The sequence below is a fragment of the Myxocyprinus asiaticus genome, chromosome 13 (genome assembly GCF_019703515.2).
Source record: "Myxocyprinus asiaticus isolate MX2 ecotype Aquarium Trade chromosome 13, UBuf_Myxa_2, whole genome shotgun sequence".
Lineage (NCBI taxonomy): Eukaryota > Metazoa > Chordata > Actinopteri > Cypriniformes > Catostomidae > Myxocyprinus > Myxocyprinus asiaticus.
Window position 1 is genome coordinate 24421284 of NC_059356.1, and position 20732 is coordinate 24442015.

General features: G+C 36.2%; 1 protein-coding gene across 1 annotated transcript; it reads left to right on the forward strand.

Moving 5' to 3' along the window:
• Positions 1-3447: 3447 nt before the first annotated feature.
• LOC127449774 (receptor activity-modifying protein 1-like) lies at positions 3448-14329 on the forward strand. Its single transcript, XM_051713316.1, has 6 exons — positions 3448-3571; positions 4609-4673; positions 5338-5395; positions 9781-9810; positions 9951-10122; positions 12667-14329. Exons 1-6 carry the CDS (start codon positions 3514-3516, stop codon positions 12914-12916), a joined length of 633 nt encoding a protein of 210 aa, XP_051569276.1. The 5' UTR covers positions 3448-3513; the 3' UTR covers positions 12917-14329.
• Positions 14330-20732: the final 6403 nt, after the last annotated feature.

Below are 20732 nucleotides of genomic sequence, written 5' to 3' on the forward strand. Positions count from 1 at the left end.
AATGCTGACACTACAGAGGATGTGTAAAAGTCTTGGTCTTACAGACTTTTGGAGACTCCTGAATCCATCTGGGAGAGGCTACACCTTTTTTCATCAGTTCATAAGATTTACTCTAGAATAGATTTATATATATATTTAGAGATGTTGCCACATAAAGAGAAAAGAAAATCATAGAGATGGTGCTTTAATACATCCCTTCTACAGGACTGTAGAAGTATCAACAATAAGGAAGCGGGAAGCGGGGTGGCAGTCCAGGTAAATCAAGCTTTAATGGTGTCCCAGTCTAACAAACAGTCTTGCATTTACTCTTCAGCTTTACAACAAGGTATCTACTCTAGCTTTAGTCATAAGAGGCAACATAAACGCGTTAATAATTTAGGTTAACAGCTTTGCAGCGTTTAGCTTTACGATCTAGCAGGTCTGTGTGACTGGGACTCTCTCTGTCTCACTGGTGTTCTCAGCGGCCTTTTCAAGCCCATCTCTGTTGTCAGTGTAACGAGAAACAGGTGTTACGCATCATTAATCACCAGGTGATGGCCCTTACCGCTTCCTCTCTCCCCAGTGACAGACACACAACCACGTCCCGCTCCACAAGGACCCAGCATTTCAACAAATGTTAAAGACAGAAGTGTTTATGTAGAAACCAATTGGTCCTCAGTGTCCTCTGTGGGCATGGCATGGGAGGCGTTTAAAGCAGTTCTTAAGAGCCAGATCATACAATATGCCTCATTCATTAAAAAGATCAAAGCACAGGAATTCATAGAATTGGAAAATAGTCTTAAAAGTGCTGAAACAGAGCTGAAGCACCAAATGTCATCCAATAGTCTTTAAGAGTTGATTCAGCTTAAGTATAGGTACAATACTATTTTGTCACAGAATGTAGAGTTTTGGTTACTCAGGGCAAGACAGACATACTTTGAGTCGTGGCACAAAGCAGGGAATCTTCTTGCCAGATACATAAACAGAGAGAGTTTTTTTCCCAACCATTCTTTCAGTGAAGTCTTCTGGAGGCAATATATTTACTTCTGCCACAGATATTAATAAAGCCTTAAAAGAATTCTATTTTGATCTTTATAGCTCCATGTCTGTGTCTAACGATAAGGATATTAGCAACTTTGTAGAGCCATTAGAGCTGCCTAAATTGATGAGTGATCAAAAAGACTTTCCTCCGATATTACTTTGGAGGAGCTTGTTGAGGAAATTAAAGCCTTGCCAACAGGTAAGGCACCGAGGCTGGATGGTTCTGTTGCAGAGTTTTTTTAGATCTTATGTCACAGAACTGGCTACACTTATATCAGAAGTTTACACAGAGTCATTAAAGAAAAGTGAACTACCGCCAACCATGACTCAAGCCCTGATCAGTCTCATTTCTTAAAAAAAATAAAGACCCAAATGAGTGTCATCCAATTTCCGTGATCCAGTTAGATGTAAAAATTTTGGCAGGGAAGGTCAATGTTATAAAAATTAATTGTATTCCCAAATTCAATTATCTACTACAGTCTCTCCCTCTAGAAATTCCTTTTTCTTAGTTTAAACAATTTTATAGAATATCTAAGTCTTTTATTTGGAATGGTAAACGACCTTGGTTGCATTTCAGTAAGTTACATAGACCAATTGACAAAGCAGGTTTAGGCCTCCCCAAAATATTGTTTTATTACTATGCTTTTAGTCTCAGACACCTGGCCCATTAATCTCTTCCACCTGAGAGAGCACCTCCCTGGTACTACATTGAACAAGCTGTCCTTGCCCCAATCTCACCATTGCAAAGTCTTTCTATCAAGCTACCTAGAAAAGTAAAAATGCATCCCATTATTTCACACTTACATTCAGTATGGACAAAGGTCTCCCGTATGTTCAATTTTGATACTTACCTAAATGTTCCTCAAGCATATGGCTGAACCCCAAATTGTGTATTAACAAGTCCCCCTTTTGCTGAAAAGAATGGATGGAGAGGGGTGTTGTTACACTTGGTGATCTTTATGAAAAAGGAGCCTTGAGATCATTTGAAAATATAACACAGCAATTTGGGAATTCTAGGTCTCAGTTTTTCAGGTATTTACAGTTGCACCATCTACTTTGTACTATTTTTGTGGGTAGTATACAACCTCCTAAAGCTGCAGACACCCTCTATATGGTGCTTATGGCCTTTGGAAAGGGGCATGAAGCATCAGTGTATTATTCCTCGTTGATTCAGAGTCTTGGTGATGGGGTCTTAACAGCTCTTAAGAGGTTATGGGAAAGAGATTTGAACTTGTTATTGGAGAATGGGGAGTGGGAAAGAATTTAAAAAATATATTAAAACTATGTCTAGAGATGCAAGGGTATGCTTTATTCAGTTTAAGATTTTGAATTGTTTCTACTGGACTCCCTCTAGATTGTTTAGGCTTGGTTTAAAAGACACACCAAGGATGGAAGTCAATTGGCGCTCCCTCATTTCAAGATTGGTTCACCGAATTGGGCAGAGTGGCGGCATTTGAAAAGATGTCATATAAGCAGCTTAGCAGATTGTATGCATATTGTAAGAAATCGGACAGATATTTGTCCTTTTTGGAAGGCTCTCAGTGAGGACCATGTGGAGAGAGACAAGATTGTGGTTGTAATTGTGGATTCTGTTCTTTGTGGAATCTTTTCTTTTCTCTTTGTTTGTTGATTTTTATATATTTGATTTTCTCAAATATTTTTTGTTTGTTTGTTTGTTTAAGTGTGTATTGTGTAATTTAGGCTTTGACCTCAGGGATGTTTGTTGAGGGACAAGGAGGGGTTGGGGAGGGGGAAATAATGGGGGTTAAAGTTGATTCTATATATATATATATATATATATATTGTTTATTCTGTTTTATTTTATTTTATTTTATTTTTTATTTTTTTTTATACAAGAATCAATAAAAATTGTTAATAACAAAAAGAGAATGCATCAGTAATGTCCATGTACATTACACACATAGCCTTAAAAATTACACACATACAGATAAAAATGAAAGGCGGTGATGAAGCAGAACTTATGACAATTTCCCATACCCGCTAGATGAAACCCTAACAATTGCAAGCTACAGACTCTAGGGTAATAATATACTTGTTCATGTCATTATTACATTGTTATAACCTCATATATAACAACATTGTTGTCTTTATAAACTGTGAAATGTTTAATAATGATTTGGTGGAAATGTAATCTCTTGTTTATTGTGCCAATAAGAGTTTTTGTATCTTGAGTCTAGAGAGCGAGAAAGCAAGTGAGCGAGAAAGAGCAAGAGCAAGAGAAAGTGACAAAAGTGTGAGGGAAAGGGAGAATTTGAGAGTATTCTGACAGAGAGAAACAAATGATGGCAACATTGGGGTATATTAGATCAGCCCGCCCTATCTGTAATGTCTGTCCATTTGTGTGAATCCACCACCCCCTTCAAGGAAATGAGCACATTGTGTTGGTTTAAAAGAGTCTTCCTGTTGAAAAGTTCAAACATGTGATTTGTGCAAGCTGAAGTAGACTGACAGATTACCCAGGAATACAGGATAATGGTCAAAATATGCTTCAAATCTGCTTCAAAACCAGTAGGGACTCTTCTGTTTTGGGGTGAGTAAGATCTGTACCCTCAAAATAAAAAGGGAACTTTGTACTTGAAACTTAAAATCACAGATAATCTCCAGAAGAAAAATGCTGAATTTTATTTTGATTGTTTCTAATCATTTTACAGTATCAATTGACCTCTAGTGGTGTAATACATATGTGCCTATTATACTGTAAGACCACTGAATACTAGTTTAAATTTAATTGAAATCTAATTAACTTCATTTCTCTCATGCCTATATGAACAAAATACAAAGGAATATAACATAAATAATCCTTACAGACTTTTTTTCAAAATGGCACTTTAGGTAATAGATTTACATTGTTAAAAGTGGTTACATACAGTTGTTCTCTTAAAAGAATAGCTCACCAAAAAATGGCATTTTTGTCATCATCTGTTCACCCTCCTTTCCATAATGAAAATATACTAGTAATCAGAGGCTCTTAAGCTCCAGAAAGGACAAAAAACACCATAAAAGCATTTTCCATACAATGAAAGTGAATGCTGAATGAACCTAACATTTTGTGTTGTAAGTCTTGCGAATCTGGAACTAAATGAGGGTGACTAAATGATGACAGAATTTTCATTTGTGGGTGAAGAGCTATTTCGACCTGATGTGACCCTCAATTAAAACTTTTGTTGGTGTAACAGGTTGATTCCGTCATATTAAATTCGATATTTGATTAGAACCAATTAGTTTAGAAGTTACCATGTGAAGAACATTAGGTTATTTGACGAAACATTTCTACACTGTAGACAGCTAGTCAGGAAATTGCTTTCATGAACCAGCTTGATAGAACAAAGGGAGGATGTGTAGAGGGGCTGCTTGACTCCTGCTTTATCTCCTCTCTTCCTTACACTTTTTCTGTGTCAGTCAATATTGCCATAACATCTGATGTTTGTTGGGTCTTATTACAGTATATTGCCTTGTTAAGCAACCAATTAGATCTAATTAGATATTGTGAGCAATATATTATTATGTTCTCAAATAACAGTGTGTCTGTGAGTGTGTGTTTGATCATACGTTTCCCTTTTATTTCAGTGTTTCTGTGTCTAATGTTCACGACGCTGCAAACTCTAGTTACAAATGGACAGAAACACACAGTGGTAAGATGTGTTGAAATTGTCTTCTTGTCATGTGTATTTTGTTGATTCATGTTTTTCATGTCTTTTATTTTTAAAAGTTTAGTTCCTGTTTCCTGGTCATGTGATGTACTGTTTTCCCTCCATGTTCATGTGTCTTGTTTTCATTGATTTATTGGTTGATTATCTTGTTATCAGTTCTGTCTGTTTATTGGTTATCTTTGTCATGTGTTCTCCCATGTCCATGTATTGAAACCCTCATGTTTTTCATTGTCCTTGGTCAAGTATTGTATGTGTTTGGTATGTTGTTCATGTCATGTCATGTCATGTCATGTCAGGTCAGGTTTATGTTAAGTCAAGTTCATGTTTATGTTTATGTTTCATTCACGTTTGTAGTTAGGGTTTTTACATTTATTAATAAATTGCACTTGGGTTCTTCAATTCATCATCATCGTCTTCATCATTGTCAGCGCCAGCAGCCAGTCGTTACACTTCTGATAAATATGTGCACATTTGAAAAGTCAAAATCCCTTGTAATGTTACCCAAACATTTAGTAAATTATCCATACCCAAACTGTCATTGCCGAAGAAATATTGTATGGATTCTTTTTACTAATTCTTTGTGCAAATTATTTTTTGTAAACCTTTGCTGAATCTCATGAACATTTATTTATCTTCTGTGCTCTAGAGACAGACAGCATCAACCCCGCCTACTGAAGTGCTGACCACTGCGTACATCAGAGCAGGTGAGTGATACAGCTGTATAAATATGACAGGCTTGTCTGCTGTTTTGTTTTTCATAGTTAAATTCCCAAATAATCCCTACCGTGATGCTGTTTTCAGAATATGGATTCAATAGACATAGTTCTGAGTTGTGGATGTATTTGTGAAATGTTACGTTTCTGTGTGATTGTGCATATTGAGCAGCTGGTACTGCAAGCATTTAAGATGATTTATCTTTTTTCTTGTATCTCAGCATAATATGCATAATTTTTAGATTGATTTTACCTAAAAGTGTAACACTGTGGCTCTGTGACGCTATCAAAACCTGACTGATCTCACAGTGAAATCGGAAACAGCAGGTTTACTTTTCTTTAGCTAAAATAATCCATAATGTCCATGGAGGGGCGCTAAAAGTGAGTTTTTCCCCCCAGCTGTACAGGCTGTAATACAGTGTAGAGGAATGCATATTTTACTAAATGTAGCCCCCAAAAACTCCAAACCTAAACCTAACCATCAATGGAGTAAAAAAGTAATGTTAAAAGGAAAAATACAACCCCTGAATCGCGCTAGTCACTGGTTATGCAAACACGATTACTTCATGGTTTCAAAGTGGATCTGAGCCATTGTCTCTCACGCTGCTGACACAGTGTGCTTCCGGTAAAGCCTCAGGGGAAGGTAAACACACTGGAGCCAATGCAAACATGTCTGACAGGAGATGCCGCCTGTTGGTGAGTCTGCATAATGTGACCGATCTTAGGGTAGCGGAACTCCCGTAAACAACATTCCGACTTACTATTAGGGGTGTAAATTGGACGGTTCATTACTATACGATCTTATATTGATTCTCTTGGCCTGCGGTACAATATTTGCCGATACTTCAAAGTCTGCCATGATACGATTTCGATTTGATTAGATTCAGGGCCCTACAATCGATATTCTGATATTATATGCCTATTTTACACAATCAATGAACATTTTTTTTGCCTTGAAATGCAACCAAAATATAATTTGAATATTTTATTGAGCTCTCTGAAAAGTGCAAATTTAGTATGCAAATTGGGACATCAACAACAAAATAAGGTACTTCAGATGTTGAAAAAAATTATACAGATAATAATATAAAAAATAACGTCACACAAAAGTTATCATCAATCATTTGATTACAGCTTATTTTTCAGATTAGTCCAATTCAAAGTACTTACATACCCATGACTTGTTTCCAACTATCCGTGGTTTTCTTGGCTACAACTTCCACAGTTGTAATGAAAAATTAGTAAGGGTGTTGATGTGTAGATGTGTAAAGTCTTATAACTGATGCTAGTGCTGAGCAGGTGATTTCTCTTTCCCTCGTTAGTGCTGTTCAGAATGAACAAGATGTTTCACATGATGGTTGAACTGCTCCATGGTACTTTAAAATAGCAAATTCTCATGTAAAATTCAAATGGGTCGCATGCGCAACAATATCGATGGAAGCCCAAATTAATCGTGCATGTGAGCCGCTTCGCATTTGTCATAAGAGGTCACATTTTAAGGAGCGCCCAGTTGACGTGCTCGCACTGAAACCATCAAAACATTCCTCTATTAGTTTGCACATCCATCTAGCAGGACACCGCAACATTAGCTCAACCAATGGAAGACAGGGGGAGTGTAACAGGGTTCAATGGAAAGGAGGCGGTGGGAACCGGACGAAGCATCAAAGTAATGTTTTATTAAAAACAAAACACAAAGACACGCAAACATAAACGCATACAGGGCAGCTGTCTGTAGCTCTCTCTCTCCCGAACTTCCGCATCTCGTTGCAATTATCCCTCTCCTCGGCTGATCAGCTCGGTCACGGCTCGGCTCCGCCCTCCTCCTTGTCACAGGGAGTTTTCTGGAATTTTTTTTTTTAATACCAAAAATATTTTTGCAATTCCGTTTGGTGACTCTAGGAGTGTGGAAATGACACACTTCAGCAACAGTTGATGGCGGACCATTACTGCTTAAAAATGTTACTGCTATAAAGCTAATATTGATAAGACATTTTGAAAACATTAAAAATATTGTTTTTGCAGTTGTACATGTGAAAAGACATGTGAAAGAGTGAACCGCGAGTTTGCTATCATTCTCAATCAGCCTTTCTTGAAATATTTATCTTCATGGGAGTGTCTCAGTAACAGAGACTAAACCAAATGCTTCAGTTTAGGTTTTGAATAAATACAGAACAAGTAAAGAAAAGCTCTTGACCCCTAAAAAGACAAAAGACTGGATTGCCGTTAGCATATAACATTCCTAATTAATCACTTTTGGGGCTTACAGAAACATATACAATAGTTTTAAAAGCTTGAAGTTTGAATGTTATACAGGCCTTACAGTGAAAGAGACAGAAATTCAGAAAGTCAGATAGATAGACAGACAGTATGTGCATTTACAAGTGGTTGCTAAGGTTGTCTAAGTGGCGGCTACAACTTGCTAGGGCATTGCTAGGGTACTCTGGCTGGTTGATGGTTGCTCTAGTCGGAGCATTCCTTTAACCTCATGCGACCCTGTGTCATTTTGTCTTCGCTATATACTACACATAATTTCATTTGATATTAAAGACTGATCTCAGTTCAGGACAATCTGAGCAGTCATTAAAGAGTTAAACTTTGGATGCACTAAGCCATGTGACAAAACAACATGGCGCTGCATCTCAGCAACCTGTTTGTATCAAAAGAGTAACATCTCTACGTTCATCCGATAAGCCATTTTGAAAATTTCAGTGATTTCTCATGAAACAGCACACTGTCAAACACAATGACCTCTGATGAGGATAATGAGACTAATTTACCTTTGAAAGCCTATATTCACTGTGCATTATCACATTGAGAATCAATAGGTGAATCCAAATGCTGAATAACATTGCTATCAGAAGTTGTATACAGAGTTACGATGAAAATAAGGTGCATTTCAAACTGTTCTGAGACTAGTGCAGTCAGACAACACACTGGAGGTTAAGTAATTCACTAAATTGAGATCAAGGGAGCAAGGGAGCATCCTGCTTTCCTATGCAGCCAAGTGTGTTCACTCCAAACTTCTGATCAAAAGTTTAGTTTTTAGGCCCGCTGTTCAATTTTGAGGACATTTTTAGGAAAACTATTTGCTCTTCAAAAAAAAAACAAAAAAAATATATATATATATATATATATTGCATGTTTATTTGATGTGTTTATTTTAGTTACAAATAAAAAAGGAAAAGAAATTAAAATTGCAAATCGGGTCTCAGGAGTTTAAAGGCCTAGCACAAGTGTGTGATAGTTTTGTTGTGACAGTTGAAATCACTCCTTCTTAGCCTGTTTGAACATTCCGTCCGTTTAAGTCTATGGGACTTTTGATCATCTGCTACAGAAAAAAAAAAAAAAAAAAAAAAAAACATAATTCTGATCAGATAGAAAAGATAGCAACCAAGTTATAACAGTCTGAAGGTCTTTGCGGAGTTTGGTGAATGTAGCTTGAATGCTTTAGGATGGATTACAATTGATTGAACTTAAGTTTGGCAATCTTTGATTATATGTTTTCCGAACTCCATCTGTTTAATATGACCCAGTTATTCTTAAACGCGTCTGTTCCATTAGGACGCCCTTCTCTGCCCCTAAATGTTCACTTATGTTTCCTGTTTGGAAACAGATGTGAAGAACGCAAATAAATCAGAACCACTGAGCCGGCGAGGAACCAACCTGAGAGAAATGAAGTGTTTTTTTTTTTTAAAGGGGGTAGACCCGTTTGCAGATGTGCATCTGGCCTGGGTGTGCTCAGCTCAGAACAGATCCGCGCCTCAGGGAAACGGAGCAATCTTAAACACAAAGCTTATTTACAATAGCAAGACTGACTGGAAGAGAGCGAGGCGGAGCCTCATTACGTGGGAAAATCAAAGCGTTCTGTTGCGCGAACCGACCAGCAGCGTTCTGAACATCTGGTACGCGCGATTCCACATGTGGTGACGGCGCATCATCGCTCTCTTCCACCCTGTCGAGTTTCCTGTTATGCCTTGTTCTTCGGTGTAAAAGTTCAAGCACACTCAGCGGCGGGGCGAGACCAGCTCGCCAGCGCTTGTTGCTCTGATATGAGGGCATCGCTCGGCTTCTTTGGCGTCTTAATTTCTTTTCTCTGTGGTAAGTTTTATGTGCTTCGATTTAACTTCTGTTCAGACGGTAGAGACACTACAGTAAACATCTGGAAATTCAGGCCGCAGATGACCAACATGGTTATCTAATAACAGTTATACTAATAGGTGTGAGTGCACTCCTCTGATGAATTAAACGTTTTTAAAGTTTATATATAAATATATATAATTTTTAAAGAGCTAACATCCAGTGGATTTCATTGCAGTTATATTTGGACACTGCATTAATGATATATTAAATTATGTATAATTGTTTATATATTTTAGATCTCGGCCATGGAGAGAGAAACACATTTGGTATGTATTTACATTATTTGTAATAATCATAGCCTACAATTAAAAAGGGACAATTCCTGCATATAAAAATTGTGTACTTTGGCAAGATGATGCACATTGACATATTCCATTATTTGTTTAATTTAATTCTCATCTTCCAGGCTGTGCTAACAAGACCATCTGTAACATATACTGTTCATTTTGTGTGAGCAATTCTTGGACACCTCAAGAATGCTATGAAGCCCTGGTTCAATGGTTATGTCAAATTAATTTTAAAAATACGATGGATTCCATTAACAGTACCGACTGGTGTTCATTGGATCGAGTGAAAAGGTAGTTTCTATTGAGTTATAAAATGCCATACTTAAGGGAATATTCCGGATTCAATACAAGTTAAGCTCAATTGACAGCATTTGTGGCATAAAGTTGATTACCATAAAAAATATTTTCAACTTTCAAAAGCAAAAAATCTGGGTTACAGTGACGCACTTAAAATGGAAGTAAAAAATTGCCATTCTGTATATATATATATACAGGTGCATCTCAATAAATTAGAATGTCGTGGAAAAGTTCATTTATTTCAGTAATTCAACTCAAATTGTGAAACTCGTGTATTAAATAAATTCAATGCACACAGACTGAAGTAGTTTAAGTCTTTGGTTCTTTTAATTGTGATGATTTTAGCTCACATTTAACAAAAACCCACCAATTCACTATCTCAAAAAATTAGAATACATCATAAAAAATTGTTGGCCTTCTGGAAAGTATGTTCATTTACTGTATATGTACTCAATACTTGGTAGGGGCTCCTTTTGCTTTAATTACTGCCTCAGTTCGGCGTGGCATGGAGGTGATCAGTTTGTGGCACTGCTGAGGTGGTATGGAAGCCCAGGTTTCTTTGACAGTGGCCTTCAGCTCATCTGCATTTTTTGGTCTCTTGTTTCTCATTTTCCTCTTGACAATACCCCATAGATTCTCTATGGGGTTCAGGTCTGGTGAGTTTGCTGGCCAGTCAAGCACACCAACACCATGGTCATTTAACCAACTTTTGGTGCTTTTGGCAGTGTGGGCAGGTGCCAAATCCTGCTAGAAAATGAAATCAGCATCTTTAAAAAGCTGGTCAGCAGAAGGAAGCATGAAGTGCTCCAAAATTTCTTGGTAAACGGGTACAGTGACTTTGGTTTTCAAAAAACACAATGGACCAACACCAGCAGATGACATTGCACCCCAAATCATCACAGACTGTGGAAACTTAACACTGGACTTCAAGCAACTTGGGCTATGAGCTTCTCCACCCTTCCTCCAGACTCTAGGACCTTGGTTTCCAAATGAAATACAAAACTTGCTCTCATCTGAAAAGAGGACTTTGGACCACTGGGCAACAGTCCAGTTCTTCTTCTCCTTAGCCCAGGTAAGACGCCTCTGACATTGTCTGTGGTTCAGGAGTGGCTTAACAAGAGGAATACGACAACTGTAGCCAAATTCCTTGACACGTCTGTGTGTGGTGACTCTTGATGCCTTGACCCCAGCCTCAGTCCATTCCTTGTGAAGTTCACCCAAATTCTTGAATCGATTTTGCTTGACAATCATAAGGCTTCGGTTCTCTTGGTTGGTTGTGCATCTTTTTCTTCCACTCAACTTTCTGTTAACATGCTTGGATACAGCACTCTGTGAACAGCCAGCTTCTTTGGCAATGAATGTTTGTGGCTTACCCTCCTTGTGAAGGGTGTCAATGATTGTCTTCTGGACAACTGTCAGATCAGCAGTCTTCCCCATGATTGTGTAGCCTAGTGAACCAAACTGAGAGACCATTTTGAAGGCTCAGGAAACCTTTGCAGGTGTTTTAAGTTGATTAGCTGATTGGCATGTCACCATATTCTAATTTTTTGAGATAGCGAATTGGTGGGTTTTTGTTAAATGTGAGCCAAAATCAACACAATTAAAAGAACCAAAGACTTAAACTACTTCAGTCTGTGTGCATTGAATTTATTTAATACACGAGTTTCACAATTTGAGTTGAATTACTGAAATAAATGAACTTTTCCACGACATTCTAATTTATTGAGATGCACCTGTATATGTATATATATATATATATATATATATATATATATATATATATATATAGTATAGCCACAAGGTGTAAACAATATGCACATTAATATGATTTTAGTGTGATAAAATTTCTTACAGTACTAACCTTTTTTGTTTAAAGTTATATCCAATTTTACAACTTTGTTGCCATGACGATGCAACGCAGTAAAACCTAAAACATCCATAAAAACCTACAGCTCAAATAATACATGAGTTTTAACAGAAGAATTAATGTAACTGCTTTTATAAAATTATAAGCTTCACAATGCAATGCTTCTTTGCATTCACAAAGCAGCCTTTAAAACCCCAAACATGGCCCCATTCATCTCCATTGTAAGTGCCTCATAATGGAACCTTGAACCTTTTTCTGAATTATTATTATTATTATTATTTTGGGGGGGAATCAGCATTAAGCAACAAATGCTGTCGATTGAGCTTAACTTGTATTGAACCTGGAAAATTCCTTTCAAAGGGATAGTTCACCAAAAGAATTAAAATTTTGTATTCATTTTCTCACTCTCATGTTGTTCCAAACCCACACGATTTCTTTCTTCTGCAGACCATATTTTCCACAATTTTTTTTTTCCATGCAAAGAAAGAGATTGGTGATTGAGGTCAGCATTATGCCTTTTGTGTTGTGCGGAAGAAAGAAAGACATGAGTAAGCGTCAGTAGATGATGACAGAATTTTCATTTTTGGGTGAACTATCCCTTTAAATCTATAGCTTTATATGTGATTGATAGTAATTGATAGACTCCTTTTCTCCTTTTGTCTCTCTGGCAGTGTCTACAACAACTTCACTGTGTGTACTGAGTCTATTGCTGACTGTTTGCTGCTTCCCTGGCCTAATCATTTTGTGGAGCACACATTTGTGGATATCCACGCCACCTATTTTCTAGAGTGTCCCACAGAGGGACTGAGAGACCCCCCTCCCAGCATCATCCTTGCCCTAGTCATGACCCCCATATGCCTAATCCCTGCTATGGTGATTCTAGTTGTTCTCAAGACCAAAAATGGAGATAGGAGGGCCTAGAGAAGATTCCATGTCCAAGAAGATTTTGTTCTTATATACCTTGATCCCACCTCTTCCCCAGGATAATTTCCTGGCCTGAAACTGAGCAAATGAATTTGTCTCTGACTGTCTCCAGGTTTGGATGACCAATAGTTTGTCCGGGCTATGACTGGAAAATGTTACTGCACCTCAATGAGACTGAGTAAATCATTATCATTAGGCATTATGATGACACTTTTTTTGTTGTCATCAGGTTATGAATGCATAATCCACTGAAATGTGAAATGGCAATGGTTAAAATGTTCATCTGAAGTTATCAGACTTACTGTGTACATAGCCAGATGTACAAGACAACACAATGCAGAACCCCAGTGGCCACTTTATGCACTGTAAGAAATATGTTATCTTAACCCATGTTTTAATGTAGATTTTGTTGTTAGTTAACTGACGAGGGCTGTTTAGCTGGCTCTGATAATAGCAAAGTCTTTATTTCATTTCTATTTTGACACAAGTCATAAAGGTTGACTTTTAAAATGTATTATATGACAACTATTGAGGAATTAAATGTTAATGAGTCAATTTGTATGCATGACAGAACAAAGCCAAAAGAACAGACTAACAGCTTTCAACTGGCAGCTTATTGAATGTCTTTTTATTTATGCTGTTTTAGTTAACAACATACATGTCTCTCTGAAAGAAAAAAAAATGGTGACTGTTAAAATAAGAAGGATTACTTTATATCAGTGATGTGCACAGACCTTAGCAGGGGCAGGGTCGGAAGGACATGGACAGAGTGTGAAGAGAAATCTGCCAAGGACCTGAAATAGAAACTGGCCCAATAGTTGTTGAGCACCAGGGGCGCTCAACAACTTTAGATTTGTGAATGAATGGGGCGCCCCTGCAGCCCCGTTCTGTGCACGTCAGTGCTTTATATACAGTGTGTTGTAAAGTTATCTTTACTGGCATTGTCCTTACTAATGTTTGAAACACTGCGCCTTACACTGTTGACTTAGTGGCCACAGAACTGCATAGTATACTGTAGCTCTACATAGCATTATCATTACTGTAGAATTTGTAGACCTGTGAATAAGATTTGGAATGAGAATCATTTCTTGTTTCATAATAATTTCAAAAGATAAGGATTGTTTCCAAGTGAAGAAAGGAAAGCAATTTGTAAGACATTTCAAGCCTTTTTATGCCATATCTGTCTTAAAAGAGAAAAATTAGACAAATTGTACTGATATTTAAATTGACTGTTTTTTTTGTCAAATATACATTTTCTTTACAGTTTTCTTTTCTTTTCTGGTGTGCATCTGTACCGAGCACTTTGCAGAACCACTTTAAGAGTCTGTGAAGCATACTTTTATACTTTAATATGTTACCTTTTATTTTAAGGAAACTTTTTCTCAAATTAAAATAAATTTTTCACCTATATATACTTGTACATAGTCTGTCATTGTGATTTTAGTAAAGGTGCCAGTTTTTGTAACATTTCACATGAAGATTGTATCCTGTTTTGTATTGGATAAGGTAGCCTTATGTAAGCTTTACATAAGACTCAATTTAAAATGAAAATTCCCTTATCATTTACTCACCCTCATGCCATCCCAGATGTGTATGACTTTCTTTCTTCTGCTCAACACAAATTAAGATTTTTAGAAGAATATTTCAGAACTTTGATCCAAAAGCACATAAAGGCAACATAAAAGTAATCCATAATTCTCCAATCTATATCTTCAGAAGAGATATGATAGGTCTGGGTGAGAAACAGATCAATATTTAAAGCTTCACTAAAGAGGATTTTTTTAGTAAAAAATTAACAAAATGCCATTATTGATTGAGTACATAAAAAACTGTGTTCAAAACAATGTTCTTACCGTACCGCGATTTTCTGTGGTAAGCCAACAAAAATTATTTGTATTTTGAGCTGTCGGGTCTGATTTGGCACAAAATTGCAGGCTTATGTCGTTCATCCTGATGCCGTTACGTCATGTCTGGAAACACAGAGAAGAAATACCAGCTGTCACATGTTCTGGCTGGGGAAACTACGCTGTTCAGTTCAGTCAGTCACTGTCACACTGTTCAGGACAGTAACGCTGCAGTCTGGATGGATATTTATCTGTTAACTGTTTGGTGAAGTTTTTACTTGCTACAATGCTTTTGATATGTTGTCTGGTTGAAGCCTACCCTAGTGAAAAAGTAATATACTTAGGCACACTTTATTCGTGGGTGCTTCAGTTTACTACAGTGTATTGCTGGCAGGCTATAAATTGGTTTACTTAAAATTTTCTAAATTGGAACAACTAATTTTGTTCCTAATGCACTTTAGTTTGCCGAAAGCAGTGCTTTGATGCAACTAAAGATGTAAGTATACTTTGTTGTGCTAAAATGGAACTATTTCAAGTATAATTTAGCACACTTTAAATATCTACCCTTGTATTTAATTTTTGAAATACACAGAATTTACTCAGTTTGAACTTATAATGTATTTTGGTGACGTTACAATTGCAATTCCATTACACTGTAAGAGTACTGGACATACATCGATGTTATACTGATAATATACTGCTGGCCCACACCCCAACTAAATTTTTGGCTGGCATTAATATATGTACTTCTGGTGCTTGCATTAAAAGTATTACAGCATGGGTATTACTGGGAAGAAAGTTGATGGACCAAGATTAGTGAGTCTTTAACCTACACAGACCTACCTCATTAATTATGCAAACTTGATGGTGGCAGAACCATCAACAGACATTACAGTTTATTCCTGGAAAGGACTATAATCCTACGTAGCTTTAACACCTGACATTTTATTAAAATAGGCAAACGTACCATTTTGCCCTTTACACAAAGAAAAAAATGCAGACGTCTTATTGGTCCATCTAATCACTGATCTAAAAAAGGCCCCTGGCCAACAGTGGCTGACTTATGGAGTTAGAACTGTTTCTAATTCAGAGACAAATGGAAAGAGATTCACAAATAAGAAAGTTGTTTCACAAATAAATTGAATCAGATCCACAAATAAATGTAAGGGAGTTTCACAAAAATGAGATGAATTCACAAATAAAAAGAAAGATTTACAAATAAATGTAAGGAGTTTCACAAAAATAAAGTGAATTCACAAATAAATAAAATGAGATTTGCAAATAAAAAAATTATTTACAAATATATTTTTTAACTCACAAACACAACTCTGTCCAGCATTCATTTGTGAATCATACACATTTATCTGTGAATCGCTTGCTGTGCATTTGTGGATGGCAGCTCACATTTGTGAATTGTGAAAAATGTATTGCGCTGAAAGCTGCAGGCAGTCCACAAATAGGTGGACTCCACCCATCGTCTTCTCAACCCAATCAGATAACGGCCACATTCTCTGACCAATCGTAGCACGTTTTTATCTTCAACCAATCACACTTTGTTTTACTATCAGGGCGGGACCAGATACACAGCGCTCTCATGAGCATGGAATCAAGCACTTACAGGTATGCTCCAAGGCTGCAAACTTTTAAAGAAACGGATGCCATCAGAGGTATGCTGTGACTTAAGGTTTGTATCATTTTCTCTCTGTTATAAACATGTGTCTTGTTAAATGTTGACAGCTGAAAATTGCCCATTTGTCGAGTGTCCTGATCATTAGCTTTATAGCTAACCTGTATGAGTCTGTTATTTTAATTTTAACCAAGTTTCCTGACTGAAATGTGTCATCAAAACCTTTACTCTTAATGTTACATGGCAGATCCAAACAGACACAGTATTAGACAGTACAAAAGATCATTAGTACAGATAGTGCATTTATAAAGCATGAATCATATTAGATGATCTTAGGAGCACAAGCCATAAATTAATACCCTATATTACACAGTGTACAAAATCTGCAATGCCAATAATTTGGTTTCACATTATGTTAATGCATATAATAAAAGCAGTTGTAAGGTAATATTTATTAGAATTTAGCATTTTAGCACTTTTGTTTTTATGTTTTAGGAGGTACTATTACGGGGTCCCTTCATAAAATACAGCATTGTGTTCTGACAGTTGATAATTAGTTATTGCCATCTTTTTCAGATGTTTCCCCTGTGTATTGCCCATCAACTTTGAGCACTTGACTCACCTGCTCCAAAACTCAGTGGTTCCAGCTCCAATACAGGACACTTTTTAAAATGTGTAATACAAGATTCTTTAATTTTCTGTTCTGTCAGATTTATTTTAAGTTACAAAGTCATGTCTTGAAATGAAAGTGCAATACAATAAACTAAATAAACTGTAACATTGTCTTTGGGTTGACTTAAAAAATGAAAATTCTGTAATTTACTCACCCTTTAAACTGGCACTATTTAGTTTCTTCTGTGGAATATGAGAATACATTGTAAAATGTAGATGCTGCTAATGAGGCTGAAATGAAAGCGAGGCTGTCAGTCCCTATCATAATTCCTGACATCTCCTTTTGAGTTCCTCCCACAGAAGAAAGTCAGTTGTTTGGGCTTGGAACAAAATGAATATGAGTATAAATGATGATTCATCTCATTTGACAAAATATTTCTTGTCATTTAGGTGACAGATCATTTATTGAGTCCTATCAAGGCATTTTGATGTAAATATGTTTTAAAGAGTGTCTGTTTTTAACACTTTAAAGCAAGTCTGTTGGCTAAAAGGTATGATTTTTTTGGTTACAAATGACAGGTTGTCATGCATGTAACTACAAAAGACAATACATTTGAGTACATGTATTTGCACACACAAACACTGGAAATGAACATTACAACTGGAGTGCTTGCATTTTGCTCGAGTTTGTTGTATATGAACATCCTCATTGCCAAGTCAATGTGTTGTATCAGTTGTCTGGGACGGATACTCCTAGTCAGGGTAAGAGCATTCTGCACAAATGACTGGAAAAAAATAACAGTTACGCATTAAAAACAAGTCCATTACTGTATAGAAAAGAACATGTTACACAAACAAGATTGGGCCATGGAGCTTTGTGATGTCATACCACCAGTAGCACAAAAGTCCCACAACTGTTTCCATCTTTTTGTGGTGTGGAGCAGAGAGCACCAGTTCTCCAGTATCATCACAACTCTTTTATTATTATTATTATTATTATTATTATTATTATTATTATTGTTGTCCTCCTGCCCATATATTTCTTGAGTAAATAAGTGAAACATGCATTGTTTTACATAATTATTTCTTGTAACTATAGACTGGTCTGCCATAACACTAAGTGCTAGAAATATAAATCCTTTCAAATATTACTTCAATGAATATATATATATATATATATATATATATATATACATTAACATAATATGAAACCAAATTATTGGCATAGCAGATCTTGTACACCGTGTAATATAGGGTTTTAATTTATGGCTTGTGCTCCTAAGATCATCTAATATGATTCAAGTTTTATAAAGACACCATCTGTACTACTGATATTTTGTACTGTCTAGTAGTGTGTCTGTTTGGATCTGCCATGTAACATTAAGAGTAAAGGTTTTGACAACACATTTCAGTCAAGAAACCTGGTTAAAATTAAAATAGCAGACTCATACAGGTAGCTATAAAGCTAATGATCAAGACACAAATGAGCAATATTCAGCTGTCTATATTTAACAAGACACTACACATATTTATAACTGAGAGAAAATGATATGAACCTTAAGTTACAGTGCTTGATTCCATGCTCATGAGAGCGCTGTGTATCTGGTCCCGCCCTGATAGTAAATCGAAGTGTAATTGGTTGAAGATGAAAATGTGCTATGATTGTTCTGAGTAATGTGGCCATTTTCTGATTGGGTTGAGAAGACGATGGGTGGAGTCCACCTATTTGTGGATTGCCTGCAGCTTTCAGCACAAGAAATGTTTCAGAATTCACAAACGTGAGCTGCCATCCACAAATGCACAGCAAGCGATTCACAAGTAAATGTGCACAATTCACAAGTGAATGCTGGACAGAGTTGTGTTTGTGAGTTAAAAAAATATATTTTTTAAAAAAAATTTCATTTGCAAATCTCATTTTATTTATTTGTGAATTCACTTTATTTTTGTGAAACTCCTAACATATATTTGTAAATCTCATTCTTTTTATTTGTGAAACAACTTTCTATTAGTGAATCTCTTTCCATTTGTCTCTGAATTAGAAACAGTTCTAACTCCAATATAACTTGCCAGAAATTAATAAAAGTTGATGAGTGCGCGCTGGTTAGCTAGTTGTCACTGCCATTCTGTGTTGTTTGTAGACGCGTGTAGAACAATAATGAGATGCTCCCTTATACACTAATATATTATAAGTCCAGATGTTTATGTAGGTAGTTATACAGTAGTTCCCCATGAAATGTATAATTATCTCAAGTTGTTTAAATGTACTGATTTCATAGCACAGTAATGTATATATTAATTAGTTTAGTGTGTAACCATCTATCTATTATAACTTTACTGTTAAAGAAATTATTAATTAAACGTATTATTGTACTTTTCATATTGAATATTTCTGCATATTATTTTCATGTTTATTGAAGTATATTTCATCCCCATCATTATTAAATCCTCATTTTATGTTTTCAGTTTATAGTGTTACTGTGTGCAATTCATAGATGTACTATTGTAGTATTACGGCTTTACTTGCATTATCAACTGAGGCTGTACAATATAATATAAAATAATAAATTCTCCCATTGAACTCATATCAGCCATATCACGAGTTTCACCTTTTAAATTGATAACTGTAGTAGAATACAAACATTTATAGTAGAAAAAACACTTGAATAATCTTATTAAAATGTACTGGTATCTGGTGGTGATTGAGACCCCTGTTCTCTATGTAAAAGCACTTTGAGTGTAGTGTCAGAAAAGTGCTATAAGTGTAAAGTTCAATTCAAAATATGTAAATAAGAGTGTTGTTTATCTTTATCAAAGCAAGTAATATTTCTGTTTTAAATGTTTAATAACATCGACATGCAAATAGGACAAAAGACTCTGGCTCTGAGTATATCCCATTCATGACCACACACAGGCGATGTCCAAGTAAGCTCAAATCTTGAGATTCATCCGCACAGAAGAGCAGTGCGCCCTCATCAACTTTTATTAATTTCCGCAAATTGTTTGCAAGTTTTAACCACAGATGTCACTAGAGAAAGTTTCATAGTGTAGCTTTAAGTCCTTTTTTTTACTATAAATCTCCACTTTCACATTCTTTTTCTTTGATTTTGGTGATTCGCATTCTTCATGCATATCATCACCTACTGGGAAGGAAGGAGAATTAATACATTAAATATTTATCTGTTTCTCACCCACACCTAACATATCGCTTCAGAAGACATGGATTAAACCACTTGAGTCATATGGATTACTTTTGTGCAGCCTTTATGTGCTTTTTGGAGCTTCAAAGTTCTGGCCACCATTCACTTGCATTGTGAGGACCAACAGAGCAGAAATATTCATCTAAAAATCTTCGTTTGTGTTCTGCAGAAGACAGAAAGTCATACACATCTAAAATGGTATGAGGGTGAGTAAATGTTGATCATTTTTGGGTTAACTATCTCTTTAAAGTTCATTTCACACTTCTGAGAGAACAGCAGATGTTGTTGTGGAGGGAAAATGCTGTAAGAAGTGAGTTAAGCAGATGCATGTTAATATAACGTTAGAACATGCTCCCCTGAACTCCAAGTAAGTCTCTTAAAACTATAGGGTCTCATTTTTATCATAATTAGAAACATTAAATTTAATGTGAAATACTGACGATTATCTCTTAACTTGTAAATTGTATTAACTAGGTATTGTGGCACCACAGCCAAGAGTGGAGACTCTTGTGTGCAGATTTTCCATTTACAGT

Bases quoted from the DNA above. Each gene is read 5' to 3' on its own strand.
- LOC127449774 (XM_051713316.1), top strand. From the start codon at position 3,514: ATGGTCAAAATATGCTTCAAATCTGCTTCAAAACCAGTAGGGACTCTT. The intron at 3,572-4,608 runs GTGAGTAAGATC...CTTTTATTTCAG, and splicing joins AGGGACTCTTCTGTTTTGGG to TGTTTCTGTGTCTAATGTTC. The intron at 5,396-9,780 runs GTGAGTGATACA...TATATATTTTAG, and splicing joins CACTGCGTACATCAGAGCAG to ATCTCGGCCATGGAGAGAGA.